The sequence below is a fragment of the Prionailurus viverrinus genome, chromosome C2, assembly GCF_022837055.1.
Source record: "Prionailurus viverrinus isolate Anna chromosome C2, UM_Priviv_1.0, whole genome shotgun sequence".
Classification (NCBI taxonomy): Eukaryota; Metazoa; Chordata; class Mammalia; order Carnivora; family Felidae; genus Prionailurus; species Prionailurus viverrinus.
Genome location: NC_062569.1, coordinates 30986503 through 31007683, shown reverse-complemented (window position 1 = coordinate 31007683; position 21181 = coordinate 30986503). Strand labels below are relative to the sequence as shown.

General features: G+C 46.8%; 1 protein-coding gene across 2 annotated transcripts in view; it reads right to left on the bottom strand.

Moving 5' to 3' along the window:
• The window catches only part of EPHB1 (EPH receptor B1), a 430893-nt gene that overhangs the window by 140028 nt on the left and 269684 nt on the right, over positions 1-21181 (bottom strand). For both annotated transcript variants that reach the window (XM_047876453.1, XM_047876454.1), the window contains exon 4: positions 4196-4351. In XM_047876453.1, coding sequence (XP_047732409.1) covers positions 4196-4351 — 156 coding nt within the window. The remainder of the gene's footprint in view (positions 1-4195; positions 4352-21181) is intronic.

Below are 21181 nucleotides of genomic sequence, written 5' to 3'. Positions count from 1 at the left end.
TGTGATCCATCAAAGTTTCTTCCATGTGGGTGACAGAAAAAGGGTTTGGTTTGGAAACCAATTTGACAATAAATTTTATATAAAAAAATAAAATATAATTAGATGTTGAAAAAAATAAAAAATAAATAAAATTTTTAAAAAAAGAAAAGGAAAAAGGGTTTGGTGGTCAGAAGTGTAACAAGGTAGTTATTTTTACACCAGTCCTTCTGCATAGTTTTCCACAGACAGCAATTTTATAAGGCATAATTATCTATTTTTACCTGCCTCATAAATTCCTCCTTTCCATTTCATCCCCCAGTAAACTAGAAATTATTTAAAACCAAAGATGTGCATTTTGGTGCTTGGTTTCACACTGCTGTGCACTTCCCCATGCGTTCCTGGCTGCTCCCCCCCTCTGCTGTGTCACGCCTGCCATGCCATCAGACCCTCCTGTGAAAAGAAGCATGTCTGACCCCGAGGACTCAATGGGCTCTGCTCCCTGAAGACTGAAGGCAGTCTTTTTGGCCATCACTCCTGCCCAGCTTCTCAGCCTCCTAAGAGCACCTGAAGTCTGGGATGCTCGGTCTGTACCTCCCTCCTTCTCCCACAGTACATCTGGTTCTGGTGGCCATAACCTCACTTGTTTTCATCAGCACCTTCAGGCCAAGTGGTCTGGGGCCACACAGTGGATTCTGCTGTGATGCCCAGAGACCGTGTCAACCTGGACCCTCCCTGGGAACGTCACTTTTATTTTTAGAACTCTATCATGCTGGAAGCTTCCATATCTGCTGTAATCTTCACACTTTCCAGGGATATAACCAAAGCATGTTCTAACATCGACTGAGAGTTTACTATGAACCAGGCATTGTGCCAAAGACTATAAAACTATTTTGCTTAATCCTGGAAGAGGTGTGAGCACGATGAAGAAGGAAGAAGGGAAGTGGGTGTCCCCAGAGCAGCAACAGTAACATCATCACAGTCGGGCCCAGGGGGCCCCTTCCTTGGACTTCAGTCAGAGCTCACACCAGCCCCTGTGGCACTGCCTTGGGGTGCATCCAAATCCCTGCTGAGTCCACGAACCTTGTCAAGGACAATGCTGAACACACAGGGATGCCAGGGGACTCTCAAATGTCAAGTGGGTCCTAGGCTTACCCAGGAGATTAAAAAGAAAATGAAGAAATGCCCACACAAGGCTACAAAGGCTATCATGCACTCTAAATATTTAGATTAATTTAGAATAAATTCCAGTCCCAGAAGACTAACCGGATTTATTAAAAATACACATTTTAATGCACTACAGGTATTTTAGCTTTGTAAAAGAACACATTTTAAATCATAAGGTTTTAAAAATATTTCAATATCGTCAGTGAATGAGTATGACTGATGACAGAATCTCCTTTAAAGGTGATGGCAACAGGACAAGCCTGAGGCCTTTCCAGACTTCGAGGCCTGGGCTCCTGGACACTCCCAACACTGACCCCTTTCCCCAACACCCACCTAGACCTTGCAGATGCCCACTGAGGGACAGAGCTACCCCTTACCTGGGTCCTCACTGGGTCCCGGTGAGCGGTAATTGTTTCCTGATTGGAGAACCACACTTGTGAAAGTAAACCAGTACCTGCACCCTCCCCACCCTGGCCTGTCCCAGGCTGGGCCCATGCCTGGCTGCCTTGCTCCACTTGAGGAACCAGTCAGGGTCCCCAAGGCTATAGTGCAAGGCCAAGCCTGGCCTCAACGGTTCCAGATATGCTCCTTGTATCTGAAAAATTATTTACTGTGGCGATGTGTGATGCCTTTTTAAGAGAACAGATGGCACCTCCAATTAGAATGCTTTAAAAGGAAACCCTAATGAGATTATAAAAGCCAACAAATTGACTTTTTCATACAGTACTTCCCTGGCACACAATAAATCAAATATATAATGAGGCTCAATAAAATAATAGGTTTATTTACACTTGTTTTGCCTAGTACTGTGTTGCAGCCCAGTCTGGCCTCCAGGTCCCTCACCAAGTGCTTGCTCCCATAGGCCAGGACCAGGGGCTGGACCATGCATCCTTGAGTTGCTCTGGGGCCTGACCACTACAGACAAGTATGGCCTTGATTTGGCAATTTCTGGTCTGACCCTAGTGTTCTACACTGGGGGCATAAGAGCACAGAACCACATAAAAGAACGTGGTGACACATAGAGGCAAGCCTAGCATTCATCCCCACTCTGGATAAGGTGGGGAGATTGTGGTGGGGCCAAAGGGGGCAAGGAAGGTGTGCCTATCCCCAGAGCTAGCTGGACCAGAGATGGGAGAGAAAAACCAGTGAGGTGTGATTTTAATGAGATGAACTCAGGACATGGGTAAGCAGAGTGAAGTGAGGATCTACAGTGTGCAGACTGAAAGCTTTGGGACATTGCTATTTATTCCTGGGATTGGTCCTATTCGTTCAAGCACATCACGTTAGGTGGTTGGAAGATAAGCCTTGAAAGGTGGACAGGGGAGGAGCTGTATAGCAAGGAGGACAGCCCCACATTGGCATTCTGAGCATCTGCTCTTTGGCCTACCATCCGTGTAGGTGACCTTATCCAGGGGCTGGATGGATTTACAGGGTATGTCTCCTGAAGTGGGAAGCTTGAGGCCCAGATTTCTATTTGCATGAGTTGATCTGCAGAGGGAGCCTGGCCAGAGAGAAAGAGTTCATGGCAGAAGCAAACGGGAATGTTTTTAGGGGGAAGTGGTTAAGACCCTGGGCATATGCTTTGGCACTCATGGAGACCAGTCCTTGGGATGAACACCCAGGCAGCACTGATTCAGCTTCTAAAGAAGTACATTAAATAATTCTTCACATGCTCATAGAGACCCACAGGGGAACCTCAGGAATCAGTAGAGACTATACCACCACAGGAAGACAAGGACTCTAGTCAGCAGAAATGGAATAATTTCTGTTCACGTCAAGCACTAGCGAGGGAGGTCTGGGGAAATTCAGTTTACAAGAGGATGAGCTTTTCCTCAGTTCAAATCTATAAGCATTGATCGACCTCAGGACCTTGATCTAGAAGATACTTTCATTTCTTTCCCCAGTAAAGATTACATACACTGCAAGGCCAGAATTAAGAAAGTCTTCTATACTGAGCTGAGTCATTTTTCCCGTCCATCAAACTGCAAGTATATATGAAACATTCCCTCTGTGCCCTTCTATCCTGGGGGTGGGAGGAAGGGATTTGGTTCAAAGAGGTAAAGGGAAGCCTAGGGAGTCAGGCAACAGCATCTAATGCAGAAAAAAAGTAATATCATAACTAGAGGCTACCCTGGAACACTGACTTCCAAATACAACGAGAACACTGAAAACAAAAAACCATGCCTGTTTCAGGGCTACAACACACAGGAGAGTGGGAGCAAGTTCTCTAAAGCACTGTGTGGGGAGAGTAATGCTTGTCTCCCCAGGATTACAGGGGAGAATATTGGGACAAAATTCTCCCCTCTTCCACTCCCACCCAGGGAGTGGAGTTGCCGTTCATCCACTTTTGGCAAGATGACTGCCCTTCCCTCTACAACAGAGAATGGGAGAGCGGTGAAGCCCAAGCATTAGCCCCTCTGCCCATAGAATTTCTGCCTCAGAGATGCGTGCTGCAGCCCAGCCTCTGGTCTTATCATTTGGCAGGGGCACAGATGCTGCACCATACTGGGCACTGGAAGGGACACAGGTAGATGAATATCTGGTCCTGGCACACAAAGACCTTCCTTTGGTAACTGGGAAGGCAAACTACAAAATAAATGGGCAACTAATAAAATTATTAGACTTTGAGAGGAACCTGGTCACACAGATACAGGAACTGCAGTGAAGACAGAAAATATTCAGCTGTCAGGCCCAATGGGGTTTCTTGGAGGAGCTGACTAGGAATTATTGCAATAGCCTAGTGGATCTTGATTTTGCACTCAAGAACTCTTGAGGCTGGGATTTTTAACATCTAGTGGAAAGAAGCTGCCTTGCTTTGACCAGAGGAAGACTCTCTCATTTGGGAGAAAGAGGTAAGAAAGAACATAATAATCTCAACCTTGTGCTATTAAGCAGAGGGGGTCTGCATGCCCAGCACAGGAGCTGTCCACTTCAGCACCACAACCACCATTTCTGCTTTGTTCTTCTGTCTTAGTCTCCCCAGACCCAGGCCTGCCACTTGCACTGTCAGGGAACCAAACTCAACAGCCCAGAGTTTTTACTAGACACTTACTAGTACATGCCACTTCTGGGGGGTCAAAATCCGCTCGGTAATAGCCGGTCCGGCAGGTACAGATGGGAGATGCCTCTGAAGGGGATCGGCTGTTGGAGGGGCAGTGGGAGCACCCCTCAGCTTCCTGGCTGGCCTTGAACATCCCGGCAGGGCAGGCTGGAATACAAAGAGATAATCTGAGAATTAATGGAAGAGTGGCAGTCAGAGGCCCTTCTCTGCCTGTGGAAAATGAAAGATTCTGCCTCCCAGAAAAGGATATTGAGATACCTTGCACAAAGTGAGCATTTCAGATTGAGGAAACCCTTATTTAACACTTGCAATTCTTCAAACATCCTTAGTGAAATATACCTTCCTGGTACCAATGGCCTCTCTCACTTGAACAATATGAATAATGATTCTTCCCTTTCAGGTGTGTCAAGAGATTTAATTGAGAAAATGAATCTAATGTGTAGCTCACTGTCTGGGACATAAGTGCTTTATAAATGGTTATTCCCTCCCTCTTCCACCTGGTTAACAGCCAGGGCCTTACCCTGAACCACTCATTGAAAAAAAAATCTCACCTGATATCCTCAGATGGAAAGGGTTCCTGGTTTACAATGGACTGGACCCATGGTTCTTAAATGTCATGTTGCAACACACATGAGGGACCCTGTGAGCTGTGTTAACAAGCATTTGTTATGAATGATGGTAAAGAGCTGAAATTCATGAGTGATTCTTTAAAAAGAAATTAAAGTGGTTTCAAGGTTACTGGCTTAACAACATCATTCTCCCTTAATTGCATTGTGAAATGCTTCAGGGGCTGTGGCAAAAAAAAAAGAAGAAGAAGGAGAAGGAGGAGAAGGAGGAGGAAGAGGAAGAAGAAGAGGAAGAGGAGGAGGAGGAGGAGGAGAAGGAGGAGGAGGAGGAGAAGGAGGAGGAGGAGGAGAAGGAGGCTTTTCAGGCAGTGCACCAGGGAATATGTCACGCACTTGAGGTCATCTATCATGTACATTGCAGAGGAGAAGGTCTGGAATGCCTGGTACAGCCCAATGCCCACTAGAGGTACCCTCAGATATGAGGCATTTTTTCTTAGTTCTCTCTGTGGTCAGCCTGTGAGAAGCCATGCCCCAAAAAGTCTGGCTCCGGCCCACCCCTCAGGCTTTCAATAGGCCTCATCTACAGAGACTCTCTACTCCAGACATCTGGTCTCCTCCTTGTAGATTCCTCAAAAGACTGCTTCTGCCTGTCCTACTTCCCTTAGGCCCTTCCTCACCATCACAGCTCCTGACTCTCTTTGTCTCCAGGAAACCTGCTCTGAGTCATCCTCCTTTGAGACAGACTAAAACTTACTGCATGGTCAACTCATTTGACTTCCTCACTAATTCATTCAACAAACATTTACTGTGACTCTTCTGAGAATATGATCCAGGGAATTTAGAGAACAGAGCTTGCCCTCAAGGAGCTCTTGATCTAGTGTAGTCATACAATTATAATACAGTGTGATTGTCACTGCAACAGAAATACCATTATAATGGCTTCTGCTTACACAAAGCTCATCTTATCAAATATATTGTTCCCTCCGGAAACTACAGAGTATTCTTTAATAATAGCAGTAGCCACCATCTGTTAAACATTCTTGTTAAGTGCCTTGCATGCATTACTCTATGGGGTAGCTATTATTATCTCCATTTTGCTAATGAGGAAATTGGGACACGGAGAGGTTAAAAAAGTTACCCAGAATTACAAAGTGGGAGAAATGATAGTGATGATATACATATAAACTATCTGAAAAATACCCACAGCTTTTCTACTATGACAAGAAGGAAGGACTACTTCCTATGCTGGTAAAGTTTTTGCACTCCTTTGCTCTTTTGAAGTGAAGTACAGGGTTTCATTATTCTGGAAATGCCCTGGGGCAGGAGTTCATCTCTGATGAGAGGTAATTTCTGAAATGGAATGCTCTGGAATGGCATTACCCAAGAGTATTCTATGGAGTCCATGTTCTTTGGATTGTTAATACCTGTTACTTACAAAAGCGTTCTGTGGCCAGGTATTTTGAAAATGTACATTGAAAAAGTTAATCTCATTTTTTATTATAGAATTTCTAAGAACTTCCAAGAATGGAATACAGAATGCTGTTTTCTCAACAAGAAGCCCTATTTTGTAGAGCATCCCCTGATATTCAAGTTCCATGGAACACACTAGCGTAAAAGTTGTTTAGATGATCCAGTAAGATTTCTGGTTGTAACCCATGTATAAGTGGGCCATTTGACCACCACCCACCCCAGCACATTCAAAAGAAGCTTCTCAGGAGAAAGAAAAATTTACATTTTTACTAAAGATTCAACAAATAAAATATCAGTGCTGCCTCTGAGTGGCAAACCGAAAGTATCCTACACTGTGGTTTACTAATCTATCTTTCCAAGTCCACTCAGTAAAGTCTCTCCCTTTCTTTCCTCTTCTTCCCTTGCTTCTTTCCACATCTCTTCCTTGTCTTCTCTGAGAAGTATTTGACCCTTTCCATTGTAAATCATCCAGTGTTGCTGGGCCATTCAGTTCTAGAGCTGAAGAACACAGAGAAATCCCAGGCCTGTGCTGCCCAAGCATAGCAGAAGCCCTTTCCCTGGAAACTGGGGGAGAGGAGAGTGGTGAACTGAATGTATTCATGGGTCCCCTGCTACACTGTAATTTTCTTAATGTATCAGTCCAGGAGGAACAAGGTGTTTTCACTTGCTTTCCAGCCTTTAAAAGCCTACTTGTTTTGCATTTAATAAGTTAAAAGCATAAACAATCATCCTGATATCCACAAGTAGCAGGGGATTTAGAAAGTGCCTTCCTTTGAGATTTCGGATGGAAGAAACTCAGACAGAACTGGGTGCCCTGAAGTCTCTAGATTCTAGGAAGGCCACAAGGGGAGGAAATGGAGGAAAGCAAGTCCAAGCTGAACTTTAGGGAGAGAAGCTCAGAGAAAGGTTGGGGAGAGAGGTCTTGGGAGGGGTGGTGACTCCATCCTTTCCAGGACAGTGAACACTGGGCAGTGATCAGACAGTCCTGGGTCCCATTCCTAGATCTACTGGTTCCTAGCTGAGTGACCACTGGAAAGTTATGTAATGCCTCAGAGCCTCAACCTGCTTGTCTGTATTAAGGATCTATAAAAAAGGAACTTACATTTCTCACAACTCCCACAGATGATTAGAATTTAATAAACTCAAATATGAAAATGTTCCTAGCATTAATAAATGCTAAATAATGCTAATTTCTTTCTGCTACTGCTTACCCCACTCCCTGTTGAAAAGGAAGTTTTCTTTGCAGGAACTTGTAGAATTCAGGATCAGAATATAAGTTTGGGGTCCCAAAGCAGGCAAATTGATCTTGGAATCCAAGTGATGAATGTGTTTCTGCACAGATTATTTCTGATTTGTATAATGGTGAATTATTACATCTGAAAATATATTTACGTGTAACTATAAAATGAATCTCCTTAATATTCAGATTCCATAAGTTAACATTTTAATAAAACCTGTGTCTAGGCATCCCCTAATTTATAAAGAAGCAACATTTCTAGGTTCAGTTATTAAAGTTTTAGATCGTAACTTGTAAGCATACTTGAGCTATATTTTCTCACAGAATTAATGCCTTAAATAATGGTTAAAGTGCCAGGCTATTCTACAAAGCCTGTTTAACTCATCTGGCATCAGACACCACTAATAAGACACAGAAGTTAACAACATTGTTATGATACTAGAAATTTAACATAGAAAAATAAATAAGAAAATTATGCTGCCCCTTGAGAAAATGCAGCTTTAATTAGAGGTGATACATGGAGCTTCTGGGTAGATTCTAACAAAGAGTATTTAGGCCAAGAGAAGCAAAAGCAAAGGATCTCAGCCCAAATAAGTCACCTGAATATGTAAAGCAGGTGGGAGTAACACAGTGAAGAATGGTGGGGGCTCTGGCAGCCTGCTGACGGCATACCTGCCTACAGGCTCTACAGTTTTACGAAACTAGTAATTAAATACTGTGATAAACTAACCAAGCACATATACAAACTTTCAAATAATTTCGATGTAGACAGCACAGTTCTTTGCTTTAATATCATTAAAGCAAAACTCAGGGTTGCCTCTCTCGACATAAAAGTATGGTCAGCACAATCACTACAGTTACGAGCCCCTCATTCAACAAATGTTTACAGAAGAGCTGCCCGAAGCTAGAGACCTTTTGCTAGGACAGCAGAGTGCAGGAGGTGGGGGCAGGCATCGGGAGGCACCCTTCCAGGTTGGGGAGGTAGACAATGGAAATGAAAGCTGATTTCCATATGGGATGACCTGGGCGATATTTGTGTGTACAGGCTGAGGGGACTCGTCAGGCAGGGTGTGCATCAGGATGCGGCTCTGTCCTTGTGAGATGAGGACCAGAAGAAGCATTTTCTTGTGGCAACGAGGAGGCAAGTTTCAGGAGAAGCAAAGACAAGGCAAAAAAAGGAAGAGCTGGAAGAACAGGAGAGGTAGGAAGAGAAAGTAGGTCAGAGAGTGCCCAGTCCTTATCTCAGCCGGAAGGGGCTCATCACTATTCCAGGAGGTGAGTGGGAAGAGAAGAGCTGCATGCGCCTGGCCGTATGTTGGCACAAGACCTTTGTCAGTAAGACACCTGTAAGTGCAGGCCTGTACGGTTCTGACACCAGCACAGCCCAGACTGCTTTGTTTCCTTAAGAAAAGGGAGTTTGTTTCCCTCTATTGCAAGTGATCACAGTTCAGACAGGTGATAAATAGAGCTTCTGGGTGGCACCTCCCCACCCCCAACTCTGGCAGAGAGGAAGAGATGAGACCTGAGTACCAGGTCCCTAAGCATGTGTGTATTTGCCATTCCCCAGGCAAAACGCACAGTGTTTCTCTCCCTTTTCAAGTGACAAGGGACCGGTACATGTGACCTCTAGCTGATATCCGAAGGTCACCTCGAAACGCCCACCCAACTTCTCAGAGCCTCAACCATGTAACAAATTACCTGGTGCTTACAATGCTCTCGAGAACACCCCTCCCCTCCCGTCCCTGCACGCAGGCTACCAGTGACACTAAATCCATCACCTACAGTACTATTACTTTATAAAGAAACAGATTAAGTGTCTCATAAACAGTGCAGTGATTGAGATAATGGAAAGCGCCTCTCGTCCCCATCTGCAGCATCAGGTTATGAAGCATTTCCAAGCAGCCAGGAAAAGGAAATTAATAGAAGCAAGAGGGAATAACCACTTTTATGCAATTTCCTCAGGAGATAGTGGACCATCTAATCTTTATTGGAGCCCTTTAACCTGTCACTCAGCACTCACCAGAGCCTCTTTAGCTCTCATGATTTTTTTCTGATAGCCAAGGAAGATTAAATGAAAACCTCAAAACATTATTTTATAATTTTCGTACGTGGAGGGTACACATTGCCTCTGCCCCTCCCTCATCCACTGAAGCCTCAAAACACAACATTTTTATGCAGCAGAAATGTGAGAGAGCTTAACTATTCCCAGTGCATGGTCCAGGGGGTCACAGCTACTCCACAGGAAGGAAATCTCTCCTTGCATTTTAAATGTGATTCTTCCCTCCACTGCCGCCTTCTGTCCTTGCTTTCTTTTTAATAATCTGATTACTTCTCCTGATCTAATTTTTTTCCCCAAATGAGTTTGCAAGGGTTCATGCCCATGAATATTCATTCCCTGCTTAAGAACCGGGTGTCTTTTTCTACAGGAAGGTGCAGGCCAGCAGCTGGCCAGTGAGGTCTGCCTACCTCTAGGGGCGACAGTGAGCTGGGCAAGGCACTCACCCTTGGCCATAGCCTTTAGCTCAACTCTCTGCTCCTGAAACCTTCCTTTCCTCTCCATGCTTTGCTCCTGCTCTGTAGGAAAGGCAGAAGAGCCTCTGGGGGCAGCTGCAGGGAACTACGGGATGAGTGGTGGCGGCAGAAGGGGAGAGACACAAGAGCTTCCTGCAGGGCATGTGCACAGTTCTGCCCAGCTCTTCCCAGAGCTCTTGTGGTCCCAGGTAGAGCCTGGTATGTAGTCATTACTGTGGCTGAATGTCTCCAACACCTTCACATTATTGGTGGCTGGCACCATGGGTTATTGACTTTGGAACCCCAGGCATGATGCTCCATGGAAGGGAGAAGATGCTGGACCCTTGTGCTGAGATACCCATGTCCACTCTTACCAGAAGTCTTTGCTTTTCCCAGAAATGGACCTCCCTGAGCAACCCCAGGGCATCCCAGTGGGAGCTAAGCTGAGCACAGCAAGTCAGGGTGGGCCATTTACTGAGAAAAACTCTATGACAAGAGTGGAGATGCCCCCTGCTGCAGGTCTCGGGGAGAGTGAAGACGAGCTGGGAAGGCTTCTTGGAGAAGGTAGATGTGCACAAGCCTTGAAAGATGGGTAACAACTGATGCAGAAATGGGAAGGTGGGGCAAAGGGAAGAGAATGTGCCAAGACAGAGAGCAGGGGGCTGGCTTGCCTGGGGAAACTCTGGATAGTCCTAGAGGTTGCTAGGAACACAAAGCATTTAAAGGGGCCATGCAGGAGGTGCGCGTCTATGTCGACCTGCACAAACGAAGCCAAACGGGTCTCCAGTTTCTGCCTCCCTGGGCCAGGTGCCAGCTGTAATGGCCTGTGCAGAGGGGATACTTAGCTGTGTCACACACTCATATCACTCTTGGTGACACTTGCTGAAATTGATGAATGTTGCAGGCACCGCGATACAGACAAGACTGTAACTTCCAGTGCTATTAAGCTGTTCAGACAGCAGCAGCGAGCCTAGAATGCATCAATCAGCATGGAAGTTGTTAAAGAGGTGGGGTGGAGACAGAGGCCTCTGCCTGGGTGGAGTGGGAATGGGGAGATTACCAGTCAGGACTGAAGGATGACAAACAGAAGTGCAGGGTCCCAGGGGGAGGGGCAGGCACTCAGATCCTTGTCAGCAATGGCAGTCCGTCCCCAGAGAGCAGCCAGGCACAGCACAGCCAAGGCCAGGTCCAGATGTGGGAGGCATCAGAGCTTCTCAGAAGGGATCTCAGAACTGCATCCTGTAGTCTTTGCCCAAGGTCAGTGTGGTTAGAGAGTGGGGGTAGCCATAAGGCAAACCCAGGTGTTTCCTAATGATCTAGGCCAGTGATTCTCCAACAGTGGTCTCCAGACCAGCAGCAGCAGCATCCCCTGGGAACTTGCAGAAATGCAGAGTGCCTGACCCCACTCTAAACCTACTGAGCCAGAAACTCTGGGGTGGAGCCCAGTGATGAAAGTGTTATAGCAAGCCCTCCAAGAGACCTGATGCAGGTTCCACTTTGAGAACCACTGTTCTTGACTACCTGGTACAGTAGAAACATCATAGCCTTGGGGTCCAGGAAAACTGCCACTTAACTGGTTGTGTGATCTTAAGCAAGTTACTTAATCCTCTGAATCTCAGCCCCCTTCTCTGTAAAACAGAGCTTTCTCACAGCTTTGTGAAGATCAGTGTAATGTATATAAACTTTCTGGAATGTAGCATCTCCTCAATAAATAGCAATTGGGTGTTTTCTGAGAGGTGCCAGGATGAATTTAAGTTATTTAAGGTGACCACTTACTCTATACCTGGAGCTGTGCTTGGCAGTGGGATACAAAACACACAAGGTCCCCCCTGATGGAGTGGACATCCTGGTGGAGGAAGGCAGACTCTATACTGGAAATTCTAAGAGCGGGAATCAGGGTGGGGAGGCCGGAGCAGGGACCTAACCCCATCTTGGAGGGTCTCAGGCAAGTAGCATCCAAATTAAGACACAAAGACTAAGTAAGAGCTGTACAGATTGGCAGAGGTAAGATGGGTTAGTGAGGGAAGACAGAGAGGCCTCCACAAGGAGAGAGCAGCATGCACAAAGTCCCAGGAGAAAGAATGTGACTCAGTCAAGAAACTGAGAGCAGTGTTTCCATGGCTAGGCAGAAAGCACACATGGGGTAGGCAGGGGTCACGTGGCAAGGAGGAGGCTGTCTAGAGACGTAACCTGAGTTCATGTCATCAAACAGCTTTATTATCTTATTATCATCAGGTCATGGAAGCCACTGATTGGACTTAAAATTTGGAAGAACTACAATCAGACTTTTTGTTTCTGAAAGATCACATTGGCTTCTGGGAACAGAAAGGACTGGAGGGGTGGGGATAGTTAGGGAGAGACACAGTGGCCCAGAAAGAGTGATCATTATCAGGGTAATACAAACAGGGAGAAGTAGAGAAATTCAAGAGTCATTTAGAAAAGGAGGACCTAGTGACTCATTGGGATCACTGACTCATTCACTCAGCAGATAAGCACTGAACCCACCCTCCACATTGCATCCACTTGAGTTTACACTTTCTGCTTTCTGGAGTTCTCATTTATTTATTTAGTTAGTCAGTTTCTTTATTTTTGAGAGAGAGAGAGAAAGAGACAGAGTATGAGCAGAGGAGGGGCAGAGATACAGAATCCAAAGCAGGCTCCAGGCCCTGAGCTGTCAGCACAGAGCCGACAGGGGGCTTGAACTCACGAACCATGAGATATGAGATCGTGACCTGAGCCGAAGTCGGATGCTTAACCATCTGAGTCACCCAGGCGCCCCTCTGGAATTCTCTTTTAAATATCCAATGCCCTGGCAATGTGTCCACTGTGTCCATGATGTCCATGACTTTGAGGGGATTGGGAGTGATATTAGGAAAGGGCCCACAGCAGGGAAGGGAGGTGGTGAGGGCTCACTCACAAACCAGGACTGGGCTCGCCTTGGAGCTGGCTGTGACTGCTCCCCAATTTTGTCCATCCTCTAACTGCCAGCCTCCAAACAGGGCTCAAGCAGCTCCTGCACCGAGGAAGGGATGCAACAGTCTTCAGACTCAGGAATCCTCAGTGGCCAGAAGAGCCTCCAGGACTTGGTAATGGGACAGGGAGAGGTCGTTAGTGGAGAGCCAGCCATGCATCTACTTTATTTACTGGACTCAGAAGATGCAACACTACCTGAGCCCCTCTCCCACAGGTCACCTGGACAGCCAGTAGCTGCGGAAAGCCCCTGGCTGCTTCCTAAAGCTTCAGTCCAACAGAGCCTTTCCCTGTGATATGCTAGTCTCATTCATTACATGCAACACGCATTTGGGGGCACTTTCTATGCACCCCAAGTTAAAGATGAGAGTCACTTTTCTTACATTAGGAAAGAAGAAGGCTTTGTTTAGGAGAGGTGGCAGATGTGCGGGGAATTGGAAGTGGAAAGGGGCCTGGAGGAGCCCCCAATCCAGAGGCAGCAAATGGCCAGATGGGGATGGAATTCTCAAAGTGTCGGGCTCTAAGGGCAGGGAAAAGCCTCCTGGAAGACAGTCAATGTTGTAGCCAGGTGGTGAAAGAGGTAGGTGAGTCTGTGCTGGGGGCTGGGGCAGAGGTGATGAGGTGGGTGGTCTGGTCTTTAGAAGAGAGCAGAAGCACCCTGCCAGTAGCCAAGACCGACATGTTTAAGAGAGCATGGCCTCCCCATTTCCCTCTTCATCACCAAGGAGATGCTTCACAGGGCCCCTGGGACCCAACAAACAGGAAGGCGAGGGTCAGATCACTTCAGCCACTCTAAGGGGCTCCAAGGTCATCTCTTCTGATTGGGCCCATTGGGCTACCGGGGCTGTCAGGCCTAAGCTTCTACTTCTATGCCAGGGGGGTGGGTGGGGAATCCCCAGATGTCTCCTCCGCAGGCCCTGTCTCCATAAACGTCAGAGCTTGGCTGCCAAAGTTCTAAAAACACCATCAATCTGGTAGCTCTGGGCAGCAGGCTAGGGGGACATATGCTGGAAGTCAGGCAGCTTCCCACATTTTCCAACTGAAGTGTTTACCCTTTGAGAAAAACCTATTTTAAGTACTTCCCCTGACACAGACCTTGATGGATTCCCTTAAAAAATAATTTATAACCAAGTTCGTAAGATGGACGAAGGTGACTTCTCACTGTGTTTCTTAAGGCTGGACAATGGTGAGAAGTCACCCAGGGCTCCTCATTCTTTCCTGTGGGCCAGGGGGCATGGGCTGGCCACCTGCACACACACAGATGGTTGGGTCTGGTGAGTCATCACACCCAGAAAAATAGCACTGCTTTCCTCTGCTCTCTCTGCTTTTCACAGAGCAAGTATGAAAAAAAAAAAAAAAAAAGAAAGAAAGAAAGAAAGAAAAGAAAAAAGAAACAAAAAAACAACCATGTTTGGATGCATCACACACAAATATCATTTCCCCTCCAAAACCTGACAAAGCAAATAGTACTCTTCTCTTAGGAAAGCTTGTTATTGTTTTTCCCTTTCCAAGTTTCATTGCCCCGGGGCTTTGACAAGTCCACAAATCACAGGTAGCCAGAGTGGGAAAAGACCTTAGAAATACCCTAGAACAAGGTTAGCCAGCACTGCTACAATCACTACCTCACATGCTGCCCACGGCAGATATCACTAATCAATCACAGCTCTCATTCCCACTCAACCCAGACCAGAACTCAGGATCTTTAACACAATGCCCCAGGTAGCCACTCTTCATGGATCAAAGATGGCACATCCCATACCTATGATGGGGAAACTAAGGCTGGGAGAAGGCACTGAATGACTTTTACCAAAGGTCCACAGTCAGCAGGGGAGGCAGAGCAAGCCACGGTGTCTGCTCCACCTGCCCACATGACCCATCATCAGAACGAGCCTGCTGCAGCTCTGCGGGGCTTACCCCATCCCTGCCCCCACTGCCTTCAACTCTTTCTCCTTCTCATCTTCGAGGTCAGCCCCACGGTGCAGCCTCCTCTCCGGCTGGGATGCCAGGGCACCTAATTATTCTCTCTATGTGCATCCGGGGAAGAGCCGCATTATGTTTAAGTAAGTGTAGCTAAGAGGTGCTGCATCTCAAGAGAAGGTCAAGTGCTGCATATGTATAATATAAGATTAAGATTTTCCCCTTCTGTGGTGTACTTGATAAAATAATTTTGCTGTGACCTTTACAGAAACCCAGGAGTAGAGATGGGCACAGTGGAATTTCCAGCTTCTCCCCAGGTCACCAAGTCATAAACACATAAATCTGTAACACACCATTCAAGTGAGACAAGTAAGCAAAAGAAATGATTTTTATTTTATGGTAATGAAGGAGCAAAAGCTTTGAGGCTGAAATTCTCAAGCTGTATTGCCAGAGCTGTTCGACAGATAAAGGATAGGAATCCTTCCTCCAAACTGCCTCGGCCTTGTCTGTCAGCCAAAGAGTGTGGCACGGGCCTCCTGGCAGAATGTGAGAGAAAGGTGGCCTGTCCAAGGTCACAGAGGAATCAAAGTTAAATCTAACCGGCTCTGCCACACCCTCGCCAGGGTTCCACCCCATCTCAGCTCCTAAATTGCAGTGACAGTGGATGTAGTCCTTTGCAAGTCCCAGAGTCTACTCTGGAAAAGTGAAACAACCAGAAGTAATATAATCAATACTGAAATAATAAGGTTATACTCATCCCCCAAGGTTCTCCAAGTAGGAGTGAACGTGATAAGGCACAACCGTTGTATGACATTTATCCAAAAGGCCAAAAGGCAGATAATTTGGCAGAATTCACTTTGTCCCATGACTTTTGCTCAGGAACCTCACCAAATCTGCAGTAGCCTCTGACCACAGAAAGGGGGTTTGAGGGTTCTAGAATTCTAGAATAGGGAGGATGCTCTTCTTCTGAACAGTTGAGCAGGGCCCACACTAGGAGGCCATGAGCAGACCCATGGCTACTACAATGAGAGCAGCTGGGGAGGGCTCCTGCTGCAGGGCAGGGGAGGCAGGAGAGCATCAGATAGCTGTGTTCTCCAGAGTGACCATTTATTCCCAAGTGCTGAGAGGTAATTTCCAGAATGCTCTGTGTCCTCCCTATTTGCAGTTCCTGGATGAACATTAGCATTACAAACTGCCTTCAGGTTTGTCAGTTAAACATGATTAAGGGAGAAGCTGCAGCAAAGATCAGAGGTGTTAAGGGTGCACTTAGCACTTAGATCTCAATGTGCACTTATGGGAAGAGCCATTCAACTGAAGGCCCCACATCAGGGAGGACCTAGGGAAGGAGTAGCAGGTACAGACCCAAGGGAGGGCCGGGGGGGGATGGGTAGTAGGAGGGAGGCAAGTGGGGGCAGGTCCTGCTGAGCAACTTGGGAAAGGCCTTCCCCCACAGGGAACAAGTCCAGGGCCGAAGGGATGACAGGAACCTAGCTGGACAGGAGACTACTCTGCTGGTTCCCTCCACTACAACAGAAGGGGCCCATTCCTCCTTGTCCATCCTCCACCCCCAGGCTTCTGGGTCAGGCCAGTAAAGCTCTTTTATTAAATGAGAGACTAGCATGTCCTGCGGAGCACAGAATAGGGTGGGATGTTGGACCAGCCCACTCCCACCCTCCACATCTCTCTAGCGAAAGGTCCATAGGTTGCCAAGCTGACTACCACCTGCAGAAATTGGTTATAAAGTTGTGTTGATATGAGTAACAATAATGTTAATAACAATAGTAGCCAGCATTTAAATAAGCACTTTTCATGGGCCAGGTGCTCAGCATGATCTCATTTAATGCTCATAATAGCCCTAAGAGTGCTACAATTATTCCCATTTTGCACAGGAAGAAACTGAGGCTCAAATAAGGTCAGCAGCTTGTCCAAGGTCCCCGTCAGTGGTGAAGCCAGGCATTGAACTTGGGCTGCCTGACTGACTCCAGAGACTTGATAGCTCATTGGCTGGAGTATCTTAAAATCAAGTAAATTTCCTTGGAAGCAACAAAAGTTAGTGTGTATCACATTAAATATAAACTATGGCCAGCATAACCTCATGGGGACAAGAGCACCAGCCCCTGAGTAACAGGCTACACGACTTATGGCCATAGGAATTGAGTTCTGTCATCTGTCTGAATCTCCATTTCATCTGTAAAGACAGAGCAACAGTCCTTATCTCCAGTTTCACTGGCTATGATGTTAGGGCTCAGAGGGATAAAACAACTCACCTGATCTTCACAGCTAGGCTGTGGCAGAGGCAGAATTCAAAACCAGGTCTGCCAGGCTTCAATGCTGATGCCCTTTCCAGTTATTTGCTAAGGTAAGTTATTCATGGGGATGGGGGCCTTCTGCATTTATGGGCACGCGCACTAAGGCTCAGGAACATGCATTCGAGTGCACATGAGTTCAGATGAGAAGCTTGGGAAACGGACAAGTGTATTTCATTTCTGCTTACTGAAGGCATCTTGCCCTACTTTCCCTGCCTCCAGAGGGAGGGGAAAAAAACACAAAAAACTGTGGTCTATGCCGTACGCTGGCTCTGAGACCTCTGAGTCCCTGCCTGCCTGAATTCCTGACCAGATGTAACAAGGTGATGTATGGATATGGTCACTGGGTACTCTGCAGAGGCCTGCTCCAAAAGGCAAATTCATCTTCCCAGAGGCTCCTGGTGAGCAGAGGGAAATGAAGAGGGTGTAAATGGTGGGTCGGTTGCCTTTTCTAGAGGGTGCTTGGGCAGCTCAGCAGCACTGCAGGTAACTGGTCAGTGGCACTAACTGCTCCTACCTCTAGTGGGGGCCAGTTTCTGAGTGTGTAAGATATTTGCTATTGACATGGCATGCAGGCGCCTGTAATTATTATTGTTTACTGATCCCCCAATCCAAATATGCTAAAGGGGCCTGCCACCTTTATGCCCACTTCCCACATAACTTCAGGGTAGGGTATACGGACAAAAGTAGCCAGCCCGCTGTCCATCAGCCTTAGGGGCCACAGAACAGTGAGTGCCAAGGAAACCACATGCAATATAATCTGGATTTCATCATCATCAGGCTAATAATCATTATAATCCTATGAAACTTCATTACTGAATTCCCCCTTTCCCATTTCTACACGTAACGCTCATTTGTTAATAACCAAGATAAAGGTCCATAAAACAATATTGCTCCCACGTAACATGTCTTTCTCCTCGCTTTCAATAAGAATCCAGAATTTCATCAGAGGAATGTGAGCGCTTCACCAAGATGTGTCAATTATTTCAAGATGACAGGTATTCGATTCCCAAACTCATCAGTGGGGGCTGAAAATGTATTGGTTCATCAAGCAAAGCACATTTCTGGAAGCGCTCTCACCATTTGGGAATCAAATAATAATTGCAATACCAACACCTTGACTTTCTAATGGAATTTTTCAAGGAGCTAAAGCATTTTGACACGTTCCCCCACCAACCCACTCTCAGATTCATCTTCTTCGTAGGTTTCTGAAATAGTCAAAGCACTGGCTTTATTTCTCCCATTTTGCAGAACAAGAAACTCAGAGTCTCAACTCAGCGAGTGACTTATGCAGACAAAGCATGCTGGAGGCAAAGAAAAGGTACGCAGCAGCTCTTTCACCTCAGGGCCCCAACCACTTCACTAGACAGCCTCTGTAAGGTCATTCCTTAGATCCAGGCCCTGACCTGGCCACTAGAGATACAGAACAGAGCCAGCTAGAGTCCCCATTCTCAAGGAACATGAAGCCTGGTGGAAGAACCAAATGCTAACAGCAATTATAAAATAGCCTGAGTAATATGAAAAGAGAGCATGTATAGGACTAGTGAGAAAAGAAGCAGTCCCCTCTCTATGTTAGTTAGGAATGAGGGAAGGCTGATCTGGGTTTTGAAGCATGAATAGGAGTTTACTAGGTAGATCAAATGAAGGAAGACATTCCAGATAAAGGAAACGGCATGTGCAAAGACATGACGGTAGGAAAGAGTCAAGGATGTTTAAAAGTTTGGTAGTGTCCTTACTGTATGCCCATAACCAACCTAGTGAAGCAGAGGCTTTGTTTTCACGGGGACAGATTATCAGATGTTCCAAATAGGCTGAAATTAGACTTAACTGGGGCCGTAATGTTAAACTGAGCCTCAAAATAAATAGAAATCATAGACATGTTTCAGGAACACCATACTCAACCCCTACCAGCACATCTCTCTTGATGAGTGCCTACCAGTTCCTCACTCTCCCAGGTAATCCTGCTTGCCCCCTTTCTTCTGAACTCTCACAGGTAATGAGAGAACCTCTCGGGCCTGGTTCATTATGGATAGTGGGCTACAGACAGGTCAGCCCTGGATGGGTCTGCCCAGACCTGCTAACCATGAGATGTATGGGTACCTCCTAATGCCCGGAACATAACTGTCTGCATTCTCCAGGACCTCTTTTGTCTAGAGCAAGACAAAAGAAATGCAAAGGAACCTTCTGCAAAAGGGGAATTGTTAGCAGGTGTGATGGAATAAATGTTTGTGTTCCCCTCCCCCAATACATATGTTGAAGCCCTAATCCCCAACATGATGGTATTTGGAGGTGGTACCTTTACAGGTCCTAAGAGTTGAGCCCCAGTGATGGGATTAATGCCCTTATAAAAAGAGAAAGAGACAGGAGCTCTCTCTCTCTCTCTCTGTCTCTCTGACTGCAAGCACCAAAGAAAGGGCACGTGAGGACTTAAGAAGACACCTGTCTGCAAACCAGGACTGGGGCTCTTACCAGACACAGAATCTGCCAGCACCTTGATCTTGGATCTCCCAGCCTTGAGAACTGTGAGAAATCAATGTCTGTTGTTTAAGCCGCCAGTCTAAGGTACTCTGTTATAGCAGCCAAGCTCTGACAGCAGGGACACTTCTTCCTTCTCTCCAAGGCCCCGGCCTTTCCTCTAGGTGCATGCTGATTTCCTTCTCCTGTGGAGGCCTCCTCTCTGCTCTGAAACAGGCTGCACTTCAGTCCTTCCTGGGCAGGGCCCAGTGTGGATTTATGATTTAATTTGTGTGTATGGCACTAAGAAATGATTTCTGGGCTGGTCACTTAAGAAATGATTAAAGACCATCATTTCAAACCCACAGCACTCCCTGGGGGAAGGGAAGCGGTTCAAGACAGAAGGAGGTGTTGGTAATATGCTGAGATGGACGTGTGGCAAGGGACGCTAGTCACAGGGGGTGGGGAGGAAGGGGGGTGGAGACAGAGGCAGGGAGGGCATGGCCTGGATGCCTCACTGCCTCAGCTGTGAGGCATGAATGTGTGCTCAGAGTACTGGATGACACCCTCAGGACAAGGCGAACCACCCCCATCAGACGTGTGTGATGCTATCTTTGTCCAGACAAGTAGATGCCGTCCACGGCAGGCACAGGAAAAGCCAAGCCCAGTCTCCCTTTCCTCAGCATCTTTACAATCTCAAAGCAGTAAACCTGGGCCTGAAGGTGGCTGGGTGTGCACAAAGGCCTCTGTCCTATGCAAGCTTTCCATGCACTGACACATACCGGAAACCACGTGCAGCAGCTCTCAATCACCCCTGACGTCTCTTCCAAGCAAACAGCCAAATGTCACACAGTACCAATTTACGAGGTATGGCTATAAAGTTCTGAGACCAGGTAATGAGCTTGGGAAGACACAGTCAGTTCCCCTCAAGGAATTCCTCAAAGTCAGAGATGTTCTCAGTACCTCCTGTGTTAATCCACTGACTCGGGCACCAGAAAACACAGCTCTGAGCCCTGGACCCTCCTGCTCACAAGAGGAAAGGCCCCAGAATGTCACAGGAGGTGGCCACTAGGAAGCGGAATTCACCCTGAGTGTTGATTCCACACACCTGGGTTCCAGAACCAGCTTCTAAACCCTTGCTACCTGTGAAGTCCTGGGCAAGTTCCACCGCAGTCACTCTGAGCCACAGTGGGCTCCTCTGGGAGGGAGGGACACGGAGAGCTCCTCATCTTTGCTGCTGATTGGCGAACACATACGAGGCTTGATTTTACTGTGAATTACAGCTTCCAACGCTGCTAACCTGAGCCTCTCAAACATCCATCATGATAAATGATACTTTGATTTTTATAAGCTCCTTTTATTCTGAATAGCAAAAGTAACTACAAGAGCACATTCTCATTTATGTTTTACAACATGTCTCAGCAGAAGGGACAGGGACAGAGAGGCCTCTGGGAAGGAAGAGCTGAACCTCAGGCCGACTCCACAGCTGATGGATGCGAGCCCCCTCTCTGGACCACATTGCCCCTTCAGAGAAATGAATGGTTCA